General features: G+C 39.2%; 1 protein-coding gene across 1 annotated transcript; it reads right to left on the bottom strand.

Moving 5' to 3' along the window:
• Window positions 1-125: 125 nt before the first annotated feature.
• On the bottom strand, window positions 126-17,928 carry LOC121944324 (excitatory amino acid transporter 1). The gene is made up of 10 exons (XM_042488070.2): window positions 17,757-17,928; window positions 16,964-17,301; window positions 15,777-15,914; window positions 7,277-7,481; window positions 7,079-7,121; window positions 6,274-6,542; window positions 5,931-6,164; window positions 5,313-5,507; window positions 4,732-4,866; window positions 126-2,536 (listed from the first exon to the last, which is right to left on the bottom strand). Exons 2-10 carry the CDS (start codon window positions 17,145-17,147, stop codon window positions 2,332-2,334), a joined length of 1,608 nt encoding a protein of 535 aa, XP_042344004.1. The 5' UTR covers window positions 17,148-17,301; window positions 17,757-17,928; the 3' UTR covers window positions 126-2,331.
• Window positions 17,929-18,792: the final 864 nt, after the last annotated feature.

Here is an 18,792-nt window from a genome sequence, read left to right as displayed (position 1 = left end):
TGAGCGGGAGTTGAACCTGTGGCTGCTGTGGCTAGGACAGTGCCTTTATTCATGGGGTACCTACTTTATCCACTTAGCCACCAACATTCATAATCTTCATAATAAAACAATAACTAAAACAATAATTATTTCATTTTTTTTATTCATAAAAATCCATGCAAGACAAAACTACAACTATAATTCATTCCTGTGTGTGTGTGTGTGTGTGTATGTGTAGTCACATGTGAATTCCCAAGAGAAATGGTCATATCAAGAGACACCAGCAACTGTAAACAAAGGAACTATTCCATTTCCTCAAGTGTGTAAAGAAAAAAAAAATTGGTCCTTTAAATCAGCCAGTTTTGCATTTGTAAAAGGAACTAGAGGGATTGTTAGTTTGGTCATTATAAGAGCATGGTTACAACATCTTTACATACGCAATCCTCAAGTAACCTTTTACAATTCAAATCTACAATAAATGTACACATGTATCTACATTTCTCTATACAGTATATTCAGAGGAAACTTCTATACAAAGCAACTTCTATGTAAATGTTACATGTGCTATGTATACAGAATTAGCTCGAGCACAAGCTCACTAAACTAAAAAATGGGGAGTTAACTGAAATTTGTAACTTTACAACACACATCCATATTAAATCAAATGAAATCAACATTAGATTTTATCTAAAGAAAGTTTAATTGACAATTAAAAATTATATATTCAACCTAATGTCTACCATTTTACCAATTTAATATTAAAAAAAATGTATACCGTCATATGAATGTTTCAACCAAATAATTAGTTGTTGCCCCATATTAAAGGGCCTGTGTAAGGGATGTACTCACAATCATCATTAGAATTTAGCAGAAATAAAATCATGATTATCTTCCTATTGAAGCAGCACTGTATTACTTTGCAGGTTAGCATTTTGTTTGAGCATGGGAAGGGAATATTTAAAGGAAAACTGTAAAATAACGATTTGTGTATCAGTTAGTCATGCCGTTTTACCTTGAATTTGCAACAAAAACATTTTTCTTACATGCGTCCACAGAAAACGTTGAACATATTAATTTATTAATTGATTGGGGACCATGTTTAACAAGAGCAAACTACATCAAAACATTCATTTGCAAACTCTCACACGATGTGTGCAGTATAAGACTTTTTTTTTTTTTAGTAAAACGCACGTGTATGGGAAGTATCAAGCATACAAATGGATAAATTAGAGTCCAATTACGCTGCACAAGTTTTGTGAGAGTTTGTAAACTGATGTTTTATTTATTTACTATTGGTAATTTTAGTCCACAGTCAATAACTAAATCAATATTTTTGCCATCTTCCATTAAGGCATGCAAGAAAAACAAAGCTTTCACCACAAATTCAGCAGAATATAGTAAGATTAACTGAAATTGTCATTTAATGGGTGAAGTACTCCTCGGAAATTTGGATATTATTTTTGGTAATTTTTTTTTTGGTTGGAATATATATCGGCATACAATTCTGATTTGATTACAGTTCAAACTCTCAGCTGAGCACATTTACAGTTAAACCGTGGTAGAGGGATTTTGGTTACTTAATCTAAAGATTGTAATGATTTGTTTAAGGAAAATTTGTAAAAATAAAAGACAAAGAAAAAGGGAAAAGCTGGATAGTTGCCAAGATATTCTGACAGCGTCAGATAGCACTTCCTGGTTTGCATGGTTAGGAAACAAAGGTAAAAAACATCAATCATTCATTTAGTTGAAGTTCATACACCAAATCATAGAAAATAAAGCCACTAACGTCTGCAGAAGAAGTTGTAAATGAACAGCCCTTTTTCCCCAAAGAAGTTGGCCTGGTCAGCCTAGTGTATGTGCATGACATCCAACACCTCACATCTGTCTCCAAGCAGATTTTTAAAACCATTTCATTCACATTTTCCCACATGATACTGTTCAAACAGAACAGAAGCAACAACTTTAAAGCCAGTGAAAGTCTTTGCAAAAATGGCCTGTATAATCTGCTGTGGTGTTAAGACTCACAGCAATACTGGCCTCTAGTGGGTGAGATTAGTCATCACAGTTCTGGGAAGAGACGGATATGGCATGCAGGCCACGGAAAGCTGGTCTCCAGAGATGTTTATCCTTAAAAGTAAACAGCTGCCACCTTATGGCATACACATAATAGTACTCTTAGGAAGCATCATAGCACAAAAACAATGCGTCACTTAACCATTTCAAGTCTACAGTGTGTCAGGAAAGCCAACACTCAACCTCACACATTAGTGGAACTCATCTTGGCTGAAATATATTCTAGCTGTAGATCAATTTCATTCGAACCCTTCAATCATGCATCTTCAGACCAAAAATTTACATCTTGGTCTCACTGTCAGCACGTCTCTCGTTCTCATACTCATTCTCCTGGCAGATGAGCTGGTACGGCTTCTTGTCTGCCTCCTCTACCACTGAGTTGCCCACCTCAGGGTCCTTCTGCAACTCGTGGCGAGACAGATGTTCTACTATACCGGCACCAATGGAGTCTCCCAGGACATTGGTTGTGGTGCGCAATCGGTCCCTGAGGGCAGACAGAGAAAAGTTGAGGACAGGAGGCAGGGAGACGACAAGATGAAATAAGACAAAACAAAACAAGACAAAACAAGACAAGACAAGAGACTACTAGATGACTACAGATGAAATGAAAAGACAAAAAACAAGACAGAACAAACAAGACAAACAAGAGATGAGAGGAAAAAAAGACTTAAAGATTATGGCAAGGTTTAACTCCAGTGAAATGCAACCCCATCATCTCCTTCAGTTAGTGCTAGGCCACGTTCTGGGGGTCGCCTCCCAGAGAGAATTTCCCATTTTGAAAACAAATTTCTTGCTATACTAAATTATTAAGCATAAGCAAGTACAGCTATAAAGTATTTGACAAATATTGCAGTGAGTAAAAGCTACTACTGTTTACATAAGTCACACATGCAGCACAATATTGACACATTTATAAAACTTCATGCGGGCGCCCTGACAAATACTTGAACCTCATGCAGAACTGCAGTACACCATAATACTGGAATCACTATTAATAATTTTAACAATTTGTTTAGTATATTTATGATTATGATTACATTTGCTGATGACTATTTCTGACAGTTGTGCATGGTTGCCTGATGTATTATTATTCTTATTTTATTTATTTTTAATTTATTAAATTTTCATTTTTAGCATATTCGAATATTGAGTGGTTGTGTCGCCTCCTGAATATATTATAATTACTGCCTGAAACTTGTGCATTTCAGTTGAGTTCCTTTTGCCTCCTTCACAGCCTGTTTTACATTGTAGGCTGCTTTTTTATAATTGTTCATGTTTCCAACGTGCAGCTCTAAGCTGCAGTGTGTGGGTTTATGGCGTCCTAAATGGTTCTGGTAATAACGGTTTCATTAAAGACACTGAAAATTAAATCCACATGGAGAGTCTCTAAATGTGTGTACATAAAAAGCAGCATTGGTAAACTGGAAGCATAGTTGTAATCTCTGAAGGCAATCTTCAAACCACATGCAACACAGCCAGTAGATAATGAGAAAGTTGGGCTTTGGATGCCGATAGAATAAAAACCAGATGGATTGAGAGGCAAAGAATATGAAGGGAGTGTCTCTGGAAGCTGTCCCATAATCCACTCAGGAGTTACAGCACACCAAGTTGATAGCTTGTTACCCTTTAACCCTCCTTGGGTGGAGCTGAATTGAATTCCTACCACTTGTACTACTAAAATAAAACATCCTCATGATGTAACGGTCTTCATTCCTCTCCAAAGAAAAAGAAAAATCCCGTTTCTTGGCCAAGTATGTGAAAAATACAAGGTATTTGACTTGTTTTTTTGGAATTGCTCTCAGCATACTTACACATAAATACACATAACATCTGAGAACAAGGACAACAAAGCTAGACAAATAAAAGTAAAGCGTAAACAGCACAATTATGTACTGTTACATGCCAGGCTGAGGCACAGTGCCTGTTGTTGTGTTTCTTCTTTAATTTCTCAAGGTGCTAACAAACAGATTTGTTTTCACCGGTGCAGTCCGGTCAATGTGCTCATTGGTTCTCTCAGACTGTGTCAATCACCGGCTGTGATTGGGCCCAAAAAAAAAACAGGCCTGAAAATACAGAAATGAAACTGTAGAAAAATTTACAAGCTAAAGTCAACTGAAGTATTTTCAGAGCAGAAACAGACATTTGTGACATGGGATATGTTCGTAAAAATAGTCATTCCGAGTGCAAAAATGCACTCTAGAAACAGGACCATGTGTTAATTCAGAGCGCTGTTGGAGTATACTATTCAGTTATTCAGAGCACCACACTCTGAGAGCAACTGAGCATACTCTGGGCACTCTGGACATTGGCTGATATTGATATTTTATAAATATATATACCGTAAAAAACACCAATGGCCAACAAAAAAAAACAACAAAAAAAGTATTTTTACATGATTAAAATGTTCTCTAAGTTGTGAACTATATACAAAGTGTTAAGAAATAAATAATGAAAGTATATACATAGACTAGATGATTATGTACAGTGTGTGGATTTGATGTTGTGTTAATTGATATACTGTATATACAACATGCAGTTTTATTTCTAGATTTAAAGGATTGATAAAGCCACCATTTGCGAGTTTCGCGTGCCGGTGCAACTTGAGGAACAATCTTGACAAGATCTTTTTTTTTTTTAAATTATATATAGTTTTTTAAAACTTTATATACCAATACTTACAGAAACCAATCAACTGCAATAATGAGTGAAATGTCATCAGTAGGCAGGCCAACAGATGTTAGCACTATCACCATGGTGACCAGTCCTGCCTGGGGGATTCCAGCTGCTCCAATACTGGCCGCTGTGGCCGTGATACTGATGGAAAAAGTAGACAAAAAGATGGATGGAAGTTTTAGTCATCTAACAATCCTTCAGTGCAGTGCAACAGTGACATATGTCCCTTTACTGATCCGTCCATCATTTTTTGTTCCTAGCATTGAAGAGGGTCACTTAAAAGTCATTATGTTGGCTTAAATTCCCCCTCTATCCCGATAGTCAAAAAGCAAGTCTGGTGATTAGAAAGTAATTTATAAAGCTAAAGCCTGTGTCTGAGGCTCGGAGATGCTTAACTTAGGTTAAGCGGTATTTCTTGTCGGAATGAAAGACAAATATGATCAAAATATTCTACAGTACTTCCAAAAATGATTCAACTCTCAGGGCAAGGCGAGGTTTACTTAATCAAATCCTTTTGGGTACTTATTAAATGACATTATAATGGATGTAAAAAGAGCACAAACTTAAGTGTCTTCTATATCACATACCTGATGGTAAGAATCTGTCCGAAGTTAAGGTCATAATCATTGACCTGAGCGATAAAGATGGCAGCCAGGGCTTCATATAGAGCAGTACCATCCATGTTGATGGTGGCTCCCACAGGGAGCACGAAACGGGTCACACGCTTGTCCACGTTGTTGTTTTCCTCCAGGCATTTAAAAGTGATGGGCAGTGTGGCAGAGCTGAAAGAGGAGAGGGAGACAGAGGATCAAATAAAAAAAAGGAAAATAGGGACATAGGGAAAAATCAACCCGGTCTCCTAGAAATTACAGAAAGTTGCTGAATCATGCTTATCAACGGTCATTATATGTAGCATTCAGGGAGGCTTACTGAATACTTTAGCCTAAAACCAATCACTGCTGGTCGATTATGATTTAAATATAGAGAAATGACTGTCACATAAAAATGCATATTGAAGAAACAGACATAAAGTGCATTCAAATATGTACAGCACCTCCCCTCGTTTTGTTTCAGTTTTGTTACAGTTTTTTGAGCAATGCCATTTCATTCCCTGTACTCTGAGTGCGAAAAAAGGTAGCAAATTCTAGCTTGACCATCCTTATCAGTCTATGAGATTTTCAGTTAAACACAACCCAACCACAAACCTTGAGGATGTTCCCAGGGCAGTAATGAGTGCCTGCAACAGTCCAGCGATGAAAGTGAAAGGGTTCTTCCTGGTGATGATGAAGTAGAGCGTTGGCAGGACAAAGATGGCGTGGATGAGCAGGCCACAAATGACTGTCACTGTGTACATCCCCAGCTGACCACCCATCGCTGTGATGTCTTCCATCTCCACAATCTTACCAGCAATCAGGAACATGATACCAATAGGGGCATACCTGGGGATCAAAGGGTGTTAATGTGAATTTGAAATCCATATCCAACACTTAATTCTATGTTTGCTCTATCCATTAATCCATCCACTGATCAATCCCCCCTGGCACTCACCACATGATGATGGCGACCAGCCTCATGATAGCTTCATTGAGACAGTCAAAGAAGTCCTTGAGGGGCAGCCCCTGTTCCCCCATGCTCCCGATGATCAGACCGAAACATATAGAGAACACCACCAGGCCGAGAGCGTTGACCCCATTAACCGCCCCCGGCACCGGGATCATCTCCTCCCGCGCTATCTCCTGGCTACCATTGAGTGTGAATATGGATTCATTCACGGTCATCGTCACATGTACCACTCTCTTGGCGTACTGTGTCTTGAACTGGATTTTTTAAAAAAGAAAGTGGATGGGTTAAATAGTAGTAAGTGCCCAGGGCAATAATTACTAATTTAATATAACATAATATTTTTTATGAATAAAAGATTCAGGGTCATTACAGAGTCTAGCTTGGGGAATATATGAAGAAAAATATTCAAATGACTCAAAATTTAAATATTTCGTTTGTGCTTTCATTTTCCTTTACCAACATCTGGTACACAAAATGTCACAATCCCTCCAGACTACCCCATCTGCCTAAAATGTGTTGGAATGAGGAAGTGAAAGTGGCACTGAGACGAGGGCCTCTGTTAATTACTTTGAATTGTCAGGTATAAGCATAGGCATATGGGCATCTGGTGTGTGTTTTTATATAAATGGCAAATTTAGATTTAATTGCTAAAGTATTACATTTCCAGTAAGTAGCTGAAAGAAATGACAACTGCAATATGTATATAAAAAAGACAATTACAATTACAATTATAAAATATTAAATGTAGCTGGAGCACACAGAAAGAGAGAGGTTGTGTTGGAAAAGGTACCTGTTTGGTGCAGGCCTCCACAAGGTTAGGAGGAAACATATTTCTAGAAAACGACAAAAGAGGTACATTTTTATTACTAATTACAAATCACTAAAAAAATGTCAACACATCACTAAAAAACAAACAAACAAAAAAAAAACAGGCATACAATTTTTAATATATCAGTTTGCTAGAGTTCTCTTGTGAGTGTGTTTGTACCTGATAAGGTCCAGGAAGGCATCAGCGGGGCTGACCTGCTCTATCTGCGGCTGCTTGGCAAACTCATCCTTTGATCCTTTTCCAGGGTGAATTATGAGCACCATGACAATACCGATGAACACAGCAATGACTGTAGTGGTGGTATAGTAGATGACGGCCCTCATACCCATTTTACCAGAAGCACGGCTGTCCAGAGCGGCCATACCTGAAAAAGACATGTTAATGAATGTATAGCAGGGTTTAACCTCCAAAAGGTTTCTCAAGTAATTATTTATCCGCCTGTACTCTTTACCCATATCATCAGAAGCATGGATCAAACTTAAGAATCCCAAATAGTTCCTGTAGAGGGAGCAGCAGTGTAGCAACAGTGCAATGTAATCATTAATTCTTTCATCATATGCCTTGTTTCAGACATTCATTTGCTTTACATTTGCTTTAAGTAACATTCACTTGAACAAAATAACACAAAATCAAATGTTGCCTCCATATACATAGTTGCATCAATAGATTGAGAGTAAATATCACTGCCATAATTTCAGGATTAAACTATTAAGAAAAACTGCCTCATTGTTGTTATTTCTGTACATGAAAAAAAATCAACATCCCCATCAGCTTTTGTTGTGTTGCCCTGTGATCTTACAGTTTGCATTTAAGTGTCCCTATGAGTATACAGTTAGCCTGGGAAAAGGCGCTGTAATTACAGGAGGAATACACCCATCTGGCTTATCTGACTAACTATCTATGACAAAAAAGAGCAGCAAGTAATACAATCTGACTCTGACCTTTGCAAAACAACTAATATACTGCAACAGGAGCATATCTAATGTACAAAACCTGCTTATCTACTGTATTTTCATATACAGAAAATTAATTTTTAATCATATCCACAGGGAGAAACTTTGAAAATGTGCTAAAAATGTGCCTCTCAAATTCTGATTTTGTGCTGGTTTGGCAGAAATCTTCACAAGACAGTACAAATTATTGGGTCTCATTTGATCATACAACATGTGCTGCGTGTCCCCGAAGTGCAACATTAGTTTGTTGAGAACACAGAGAGCAGACCGAGTGTCAGTTATAGATTAACAGTCTGACCTCAGTTAAATATTTGTGTGAACAACTTCTGAAAATACAAACAGAGCAGCGATTTATACAGAAAGAAAAAAGTGTTGCAGCTAGATCCAGAAGAAACAGCGGATGGTCGCATTACAAAGAAGCTATGTTCATTCCCTGCAATGAACTTTGGATGCTATCTAATTATACAGTATACAAAACCTTAAATATGTGGCGAGTTTTATTTTACTGGCTTGCTGGAAAGCCACAAATCAATTTCAGGTTGCAGGAGAAATAGTTCTGACAAGGCTTTTTCTAAGAAGTGATAAAGCATTACTGGGGAAAGAAAAAAAAAGCTTTATATGAGAGAAGTTTACAAAGCCTGGAGGCTAAAGCATTGTCCACAGCTCTAATGGCATTAAACAGACTTTGTCAGGATAACGGTGTTAAAAAGAAATGCAGCCATTCAGAGAACTGGATTTGGAAACAGACATGCAGCCTCAAAAGACATGACAGTGGTGTTGTATTTTCAAAGTGTCAGATCCTATTATGGCTATTATCTTCATTCAGAGCTGTACAAGGCAAAGCAGGCTTTGTGTGATGGGAGATGTATGTGTTCCTTTCATACGTGGCACTTTGGGATTGTGTGTGTGTGTGTGTGTGTTTGTGTGCATGTGTGCATGTGTATGTGTGCCCTGTGCCCCTGCCTTGGCCCTCTCTGTTCCTCTTGTCTCAACATGCCCAAGACTTAAGCTTTTATGCAATTCTTTTTGATCCTCTTCCTCCCCTCCTCATCCTTCCCTCCCTCATTCTCCTCTTCCAAACTCTTCACCTCCTCTCTGCATCCCCACCTCTTGTTTCAGGGTGCCCCCTCGTACCCCTTCCCCTGCTCTTCCTCCCCTCCCACCCCCACATCTTTGCCTCCCTCCTCTCTTTCTCTTGCACGCTGATCTTATTGCTGCAATCCTCTTTCATTGCCACCCTTTTCCTCCCAACCCCCTGTTACCTCTCCTGCTCTCCTCCTATTCCTTTTCTGACAGCCCTGGGAAAACTTGTTGACTTAGTCAGCCCCGCACGCACACAATGATCTCCAACCTGTTGTCCAGGCAACAACCGACGCAGCCTCACCAATTCCATCCTTTCAAAGGAACGAAAGAACGAAGACTGAAGGAGAGCAGGGAGAATGACTTTCTTTCTCATAAGGGGAATGTTCATCAAACACAAAAGTAGGCCTACTTTAGGGGGGGGGGGTTGAAGCACAGGACACACTGACTGCAATAGGTCTGACCAGTGGGCAATTAACATCCACTGATGCAGGGCAAAGATTGACTCCATAGTTTTAGCGAGACTGCAGTCAGAAAATATCTCCACGTCAGTCTGTTAGGTTCAAAATTTAGAGCTGAAAGGGTTTAAAAATTAGTCAGTATCATCTATTTTCATTGATTCCAGCCTGAAATGTGTTTAATTGATGCTTTTCTTTGTCTTAAGTAATACTATACTAAGTATCTTAGGCTTTGGGGAGTGCTAGTTGAACCATACAAGCACTACACAACTCACCTTAGATCACTGAGTTTCTTTACAGTACTGCTGGAAGGCCAGGGCAATACCCCTAGAGTAACTGGATCTTTAAATACTGTGTTTTGGAGGTGTTTGGGGCCAAGTACAATCAACTTAAGTCTTATCTGACTTCCACATCAGAAAATTGCACTTAAAGTTTAGCTAACTGATTGGTTCAATCTAGCTTGATCAATAGATATAATTAGGTATCATCTGCTTAACAGTGAATTTAATTGGTTAATTAAAAAAAAGTCATTGAAATAATTGTTAGTAGCAGCATAGCACAGGTACAATGTAAAAAAAAAAAGGTACAAAAAAGTTAAATGTAGACTAAAACAATAGAGTGATGCAGAATCAGTCCTAACATCTGCAAATGAGTCAGCATTTTGCACTTCAGGTTGCCTCGTCTTGAAGACAAAGTGTTGTTTGAATGGGTTTAGTTTAGATTCCCGAAATAAGGTCTATAGTTAACACTAGCACAAGACTTATTTGTTGTTGCTCTACAACAAAAAATAAGTCATAAGTTGTAAGTCAGTATATACCACACTCCGTATATGCTGACTTTTGTCTTAACAAAAACGGTTGCTAACAAGTCACTAAATGAGACTAAACGTCATCACACTGAACACAACTTAACAGCCTCATTGTGGTGATGTTTAAACTGTAGTTAAGTTCGTTTACAGCCTAATGTTAGCTTTTTACTTCTGATTATTGCATTCATGCTTCAAAATTTCTAAAAGTGGTGTTCATTTGTTAATATCATCATGTTAAACAAAATGTGCAAGTATCATAAACATATGTTTGCGAGAGAGGTTTTATTTTTCTTGCAATGATCAAAAATCCAAATGTCTTTTTGATGAGGGAACCAGGCAACTTCTCTCAACAACAACAACAACAACAACAACAACAACAACAACAACAACAACAACAACAACAACAACGACGACAAAAAGCACTATCCCTTAAGCTCTCTAATCATTTTGAAATAAATATATATACTGTAAACTCTAACTATATGAACTTGTGTGTAGTCTTGACTTCAGATACTGACAAATTTAAATAAGGCTTTAGACAGAATGTATGTAGTATAATTATTGTATTTTCACACTGCAAAGGACCTTTCCACTGAGGGAGAACTTACATTACATTTTATTACCAGCTACATATTCAAGTGAAATTTCCAATCCATGAGTTGAAACTGATTTGACAATTTTAATAACTTCATTATTTCATTTCTACCTTTACGTTGCTGTCTTAATGTAACAAACTCACAAAGAATTGGAAAGAATGAAGAATCTTCATCCCTCTCGTCATTCATGTCCTGTCTTTACTTCTTGTTCTGGTCTTCCCCTCTACTCCCTCTCCCTCCTTCATCAAGCTTCCCTCCTCCTCCTCTGTAATCATCCTCCTTTTCCTCCTTTTTTTTACTGCCCACATCCCCTCTCCCTGTCCAGCCCCCTTCCTGGCTCCTATAATACTCTGTGGCAAACTCTCAGCTATCATAATGAAATGCCTGAAGACAATATGGATTTTGTAGCAAACATATGTTGAATGGTTTGTATGAAGTCTCTCATAGTCCCTGATCCTTGGTTCTCCTGCCTGACTGTCCACTTGTCTTGCTTTCCTTCATTTAATACCTTCTAGGGCCCCTCTGCACTCTACTGAAACTTTCTGATTCCCAGTTTAACTTTAACTTAACTTGTAGATCAAAATTCAGAGGCAAGTCCCTTTCTGGGACAACCCCTTTCACATAGAGGCACAATTCAGCCTGAGGAGCGTGACAGCCAGTTTACACAGGGGCCAAGTGTTTGCGGAAAAGAAGTCATATGCTTTGGATGCTCTTATCCTCTAAAATATGTTACTCTCAAAGTCATGCTCCAGGTCATGTATGTAAAGCAATCACTGCTCTAGAAATCAGGTATAATGCTGTAGGAGACTGGTTTTTATGGGAAAGTGGGTGAATGCAATACGCTGTGGGGACAGAAATGCAGCCAAACCCAGTTAAAGTATGTCAAAATGTCCTTCAAGATTAAAAGAAGCTGTTGTCCTCTTAAGTTACCTCAGGCTTCTCATATAATTTTTCAACTGAGATCATAGTTTAAGCATTTGAAAGACTACAAGAAAAAAAGGAGCAACTTTAAATGGTGACTTAAACTTTTATAAACTTGAGATCTACAGCAGGTGTTGAGAAACATGTCATAATTTGCTAACTAACTAATGACCTTTTGCCAAATGTGTTTATTGAATTTTCAGTTATAATCTTTTAATCTACTGATTCGTCTGTTTCAATGACAGTCAAAATTTCTTTGACACTGAGTCACAGTGTGAGTTATGCAGTGTGTTTTTGTATGTTGGTGAAACAGTTATACTTTTCAAGCTGTAGTTGCTGTGACTTCTGATTTCAATCTAATCTACTGAATTTTGGACAGCTAGCTAATGACCTCTCAATTGGCACTGAAAATCACTTGAAATTTGCATGTTAGCATTATAATAATTCTACATAGAGGAGTTTATTTGCATCCAGTGTGCTCACATTCTTTAAGGGTGGAACCAGATCATGTCAACCCAAAGGCACAGGCTGTGCCGGTTTTGATGTTGCAAACTGATATGACTACCTGTAATCTGCGTAGTGGTGAAGCAGATGCAGACAAATGTGTTTCAACCAATTCTGTTCCACACAAAATGACACAAATGTATGATATGCTATAGCAATGCAGTTTAGAGCTACAACTCCTTGTCAAATAATAAACTAGTCGATTGAAGAAAATGATTACCAACTATTTTGATAATTGATGAAACGTTTCAGTTTTCAAACAAAAATGTCAAACATTTGTTGGTTCCCCCTTCTTAAATTTGAAAATTTGCTCCTTTCTTTGTCATTTATAATGGTTAATGAAGAGTCTTTGGAGTTTGGACAGTTGACAATGAAGCAACTCTAAGACGTCACTTTAAGCTCTGGGAAATGATGATGGACATTTTTCACTTTTTGCCATTTTATAGACTAAATGATTCATTGATTAATCAGGAAAGTAATTGTCAGATTAATCATTAATAAAGATAAAAGTTGCTGCCTTTATGCAGTGTGGACTTTCAAAATCAAGCAGCACAGCCAAACTACTCACTACTCAATGATAACATAAAGTAAACATGATATTCCCTGCAATAGATGGTTTCAAATCTATTTCCCGAAGATCAAAAAAAAGGGCAGCAGAAAACTTTGTAATCTGTGGTAATGTAGTAGTTGATGTTTCCTAGACTAATGACAACTTTGCATTTGGTAACTTGGACAAAAGCAGACATACACACATGAGAGCCATGTGCTGGATGACTTGGCTACAGAACAGCCCTCTTTGTTGCTTCCACATGTTGTGGCTGCGGTCATGTGACATGATGTCAGAGGATGCTGATGTTACGCCCCGCTGCAGCACAAAGCAGGTTATTATCGGACAACGTGTCTCTGTCATCCGCTGGGGAGACGGGCCTCTTCCCCTGTCAATCACTGCTCAGGGACTGGACATTTGGTCTCAGTATGTCCCGCCTGCCTTTGTCAGTCAGTGCTGCTGACCTGTGTTTTTGGAAACTCACATGTTCCGTGACTCTATCTACACTTCTTCTTCAATAACAAGTGGAGGCTCTGCTTAGTGACAAACCCACAGGCCTCCGGGAGAAAACACCCCCGCATGTCTGAATGGTTTTATGAGCCATATCAACAATGACGAATAACTCACTATATCCATGGAGTAGAAAACCTCAGTGTCATATGTTTGTGATTATTCTCAGATAAAGCCCCAAAAACTTGAGCTGCACAAGGTACAAGATGTATTGAAACCTTGAAGTGATCTATTCAAGAAATGATGAATTGCTTATTCAATTAAAACACAGTAAAGCCGGGATCGCTTTGGTCATGTTGTATCAAGATCAAGACCTTCACAGCATTGGTCAAGCATGTGATTGAGACCAGCAGTTCAAAACATATCTCTCTATCTCTGTCTCTGTCTCTGTCTCTGTCTCTCTCTCGCTCATGAGGTCATCCTTACCCCATCCGCCACTTGGCCAAAAAACAACAAACAGCGATGACTGAACAAACAGCTGGTTCACTCTGCCTCTCCTGAGGTACGTGTTCATCAGTGCAGCCACAAAACAACAAACAGCACTATCACTGGTATGAACTTTATCCACTGAAAACACATGTCCAATGCAAAACATGTAACTAAAATCTCATATAAACAGAGAGTTGTCCCACTTTTTACATATGTGCAAACTGATGCTGTACTGTACATCAGTGGTTCCCAACTGGTCCAGCCACAGGGTCCAGCTCTCCATTGTCATTATAGTTCAAGGTCCACACACTAGATAAAATACCGCATTTTCAATTTTATCTTATTTTTTAAATTTTATTTCATAACATGTTGGCTTAGAAAACAAAGAAATAAAACATATTGCAAGAATAAACAGAAACTGCACTTCAAAATAAAAGCTTTGAGCTAAAATAAAGTGGGGTTTTTTTGGGTTTGACACATTCCTCATCCACAGTCACTTGCTGTCCATTCAGAATGGACCCACTTTTGCATCATGACCCACCACTTAGTAACATTATCTTCAGGCTAGTAGTTAGGGGAACAGTAGCAAAAAGTGGATGGGTTTTTGTCTGGTGTATTTTTTACAGTTTGTGCCAGAAAGCTGAGGAGCCCTTCTGAGCACAAAGGCTTACACACATGTCGCAGATAGTGCTGATAAAAGAAAATGTTTGGGGTTTTTCTGGTATTAGGATATACAGTAGTATTTTGCTGCAGGTGGTGACTGGGTTGTTTGATATAAATTTAGAACAAAACAGTGTCACACAGGCTGCTACTGGAAGTGTCTACGATATGTCTGCTTATTTTAGATATCTGAGGATCTAAAAATAGCAGACACTTTTTACCGTTACTAATGATACAACCATATGTGAGTTCTGTGTGTGCCCTGGGTGGAAGCAACATCACCAGATTTCTTTGTAAGAGGAACAACTCACCCCAAAATCACAAATATATATTCTTTCTCGTAAGGCCCTGACACAACAAGCTGACGTAGTTTCCCTGTTTTGTGTGCGGATTTCAGACAGTCACTTTCGGGTACAGTCTTTGCGGTGTGTTTGTGTGCAATTTTTTTTGGCCAAGACACAGGAGATGTGAGGCAAAGCAGCAGGCAGCTTTCGTTGCAGCTAGTTCTCTGATGTCAGTTTGATGTGTCGGCCTTTACCTGTAGTGCTATTTATCAAGCTTCATTGTTTTAGTGTGAGTTGTCGAGTGTTGTAGGTAACGGTCGTAGAGATGTCTGACTTCTCTCCAATACGATGGAACTTAATGGCACTCGGCTTGCAATGTTAAAAGCTCCAAAAAGTAAATTGGAAAAACTCAACATCAATGTCTCTCTCCAGTAATCACGACCCAGTTAGTCAAGAAAGTCCACGGGCCTTGTTGTTAACAGTTTTATGTAGGAACTATTTTCTTTCTACCAAACCACACCTGCCAACCTTAACACCGCACAGAGGGAAGCGTGCATCTACTGCAACACTGAGCTAGCTAATATTACAGCTAAGAGGCGTTGTTGTCGAGGTTTTTTTTTAAAGTTTTTGTGCTTTGAGCATCAAAAGCTGAGTGCCATCTAGATCCATTATATTTGAGAGGAGGCAGACATCCCCAACACTTCACTCCAATGACTCGATCAGATTCACATGCATGAGATATTTCAGTTTGATTATCAGTGACAGAAAATAAATGGACTTTCAAAACTCAAGAATACTACCATGTCAAAGTCTTCCTGTGCGACTGTTCAAAAGCACAGAAGAGTAAGAGGTCAAATTGAGAGATCATTCTGTTGGGAGATGTCCTATGACCTTATGCTCAGCTCTTACCTGTGATGAGGCTGGAAACCAGCAGGGGCAGCACGAGCATCTGAAGCATTCTCATCAGCAGCTCTCCAGGGAAAGAGAAGAACTTCACCTCCCGGTAAGACATGTTGTAAGGACGCAGGGCAAATCCCAGGATAATGCCTGCAATGAGAAACAGATGTGGAGGAAAAGTCAAAACTTTATCAACTTTAACATTTCAAATTTTTTGTGTCCACACGAGAAAGAGAGAATCACAGATTTGATATCTGCAGTTGTAGCATGTCAAAATGATCAAAATGTAGCATATTTCTGAATGGATATTGATAATCTCAAAATACTGATCAGTTTCAGAGCCTCAAAGTGACACCTTAGAGCTGAAACGACATATTTTTATCAAATGACTGCCTTGCAGACTCCTGGGTAAGAGCACTGGTACTGTTTACCCACATTTTCCCAAATAATGCGGGAGAGGTGGGCCTACACTGTTAAAAATTAAAGCAAATGAGAACATTATCATTGCTAGGAAGAGTTATTGTGCAATAATGTGGATGACAGGCATTGGCATTTACTGGTATTTTGAGGGCAGGAGGTGGAGTTTATAGACTATTAAAAATACCAATGATTGCACAATGACTGTCACTTCTGTTGTGGTCGTTTTTTTAAACCTGATTTTATGGTGAATATTTGTGCAGAAGTTCTTTTCATCAGTCTCAGTGAGGTCTATTCTTCACTGCAGCACCCAGGTGGCACCCAGCAGCCTGAACTGAACAATATCCTGAATTCAACAATCGGTTAAATGTGTCTGTCATGGCATGGTGTAATTCTAGCAGGGCTGCAGATGTGCAGGCAGTGGGTGGGCCTGGCTCACTTCCTACAGAGTCAGATTCAAAGGTTAATGGCAGCAGGTCGAGGGTCAGCTACAGGGTCAGATAAAGGCCTGCCTGCTAAGTTCATCCAAGGTCCCTCTATTCTCTCATCCGCTGAGTTTATTTCAATTCGTTTCCTCCTTCCGTCCTGCTGCAGGGGTGTTGATCACACCAGATTGATGGATTGGTGTGTTGAGGAAGAATGCTGATGACTTTTTCTTTATAAGCTTGAAAAGCAGAGTGGAAAAGATGGAAAGGAGAGGAGCAGGGTCTTCTCTAATAATGTCCAGTTTTGAAACTAAATTACCAATAGTGTCTGAGTAGCATCTTATACTTTCCACTTACCAATAATGACAGCAGCGACGGTAAAGATCACAAAGGCATTTCTTATGAAGAATCCTCTCACATCTTCCTTCCTGATGCTCTGCACTCTCTTCCTGGCCTGCAAGGATCTGGCCTGGATCCTGGCCCGGATCTGGTGAAGACCACTCTGGGTCCTCTGCGAGTTCTCCCCATTGCTCTGAGTCATAGCTGTTACTGGAGTCTTCAGAGTTGTTATAAATGTGTAGGGACTTGATCTCCACGTAAATGCGATGGGTACACCCTAAAGTTGCAGCTGAATAACCTGTTGCTCTTCTTCCTCTCAACCAAACCTCTCCTTTGGTTTGAGGGGTTAATGTGTTCTGATTGAAAGGAAAGGGCATATAGTGAGTTAGCAAATATTTTAGCACAGAAAACAAATGATAAAAAAGCAGACAACCATTCTGTCAGACTCTTAATTTAGTCAGATGATATATGTAAATTGGACTGCTACACTCCACATTTACTGTCACATAAAACCTTTATACAGCACGTACAAAGTATGGTGTAAAAATTCACCCCCCAACATGCATTGCAAAACAAAAACTTTTTTATCAATGAAGACTGTAAAGAACACATGTGTGCACCCACAACTGTGAAGGCATGCAGACTTCCTCATACGTACACTCGGGAAGCTACAACACCACGTGTGGTTTTACTGACATAGATTTACATTCACACGCATGCAGAAACACACAGACAGCTACTGGTCAAATGCTTAAATGCATCTTAAGACACATAAAATGGTAAAATATTAAGATATAAGTTGTTTCTGTACCTTTATACTTGAGCAATAACCTCCTCTGGAGCAATGTCTCAGTTTTTTCGGGGGTAAAGTTCTGGTTTAAAGCCCGATCAGTGTGAGAGAGACAGAGGAGCTCTTGGGCTGCGAGCTGGTTGGTGTGAGCAACCAGCAATGGAGAGAAAGAGGAGAAAAAGAGGAGAGGGGAGGAGAAAGGAAAGGAGGGAGCACTGGCAGGGATGAGGGAATAAAAGAGCCAGTGAGAGAATGGAGGCGGTGCTATAGTAGAAGAAAAACTAGAGCTAGTCACTTACACAGTGTGGGCTTGTGGGGAGGTGAGGCGGGAACTAAAAAAGTGAAGTAATTTAGAGGAGGGGTGCTTCTCAGACAGAAGGGAGCTAGAGGAATAATGAGCTTTCCAAGCAGCAAAAAGAGAAAGGACCTTCTTGTTTTCTTCTGTCCCACTCAGCCTTCCTTTCAATAGGTTTTTCACGCTTGATAAGTTCAGCCTGATTGGAGATTCCTGTGGAGAGTGAGTCAACAGAGAAATAAAAGTCCCTCATCCATCAAAAAAATATGGAAGTGGATTAGCCATTCATACATTTCTTTTGGCACATCTCCAACAAATACACTCACCAGTCAATCAAACTGCCTGCTTTTGCTACATTTTAATTTAATACACATTTAAACCAGACAAAGGTCGTCTTTTTTTCCATGAAAAACAGTGGCGTCTTCAGTTGGCGCAGCTAAACACAGTGGGTAAATGTTTACCCAAAAGTGCCAGTGGTGCAACTGGTACAGCAGCTTTTGGTTTGGAAACAAACACTCTGTGCAAACATGTTTCAAATCTGGAGGATTTTTGGCATACTGCCGGCTGTGCTACTTGGACAGATGTGGACAGCCACATCTGTGCCATTTAAATGTAATGACTACCTGAGCGTTAGCGCAGGAGACACAGTGGTTACGAAGCAAAACACTTCTAAACACAAGCAGGCTGATGACTGGGAGTTTAGCTTGGCAGCAGATTCAGGAATTCAGTTTGGCATGTGTGATGGGATGAAGGCGAGGGTAC

This window comes from Plectropomus leopardus, chromosome 4 (assembly GCF_026936395.1).
Source record: "Plectropomus leopardus strain MGB_pleo_1.0 chromosome 4, ASM2693639v1, whole genome shotgun sequence".
Taxonomy (NCBI): domain Eukaryota; kingdom Metazoa; phylum Chordata; class Actinopteri; order Perciformes; family Serranidae; genus Plectropomus; species Plectropomus leopardus.
This window is presented reverse-complemented; position numbering and strand designations above follow the sequence as displayed.

What these genes read in the sequence shown, in the direction of transcription:
- LOC121944324 (XM_042488070.2), bottom strand. Translation starts at nt 17,147, where the DNA reads ATGACTCAGAGCAATGGGGAGAACTCGCAGAGGACCCAGAGTGGTCTT. An exon ending in GCCTTCCTGGACCTTATCAG is followed by an intron (nt 7,122 to 7,276) that starts GTACAAACACAC and finishes GTCGTTTTCTAG; the next exon opens with AAATATGTTTCCTCCTAACC. An exon ending in GCCCTGGGAACATCCTCAAG is followed by an intron (nt 5,508 to 5,930) that starts GTTTGTGGTTGG and finishes CTCCTCTTTCAG; the next exon opens with CTCTGCCACACTGCCCATCA.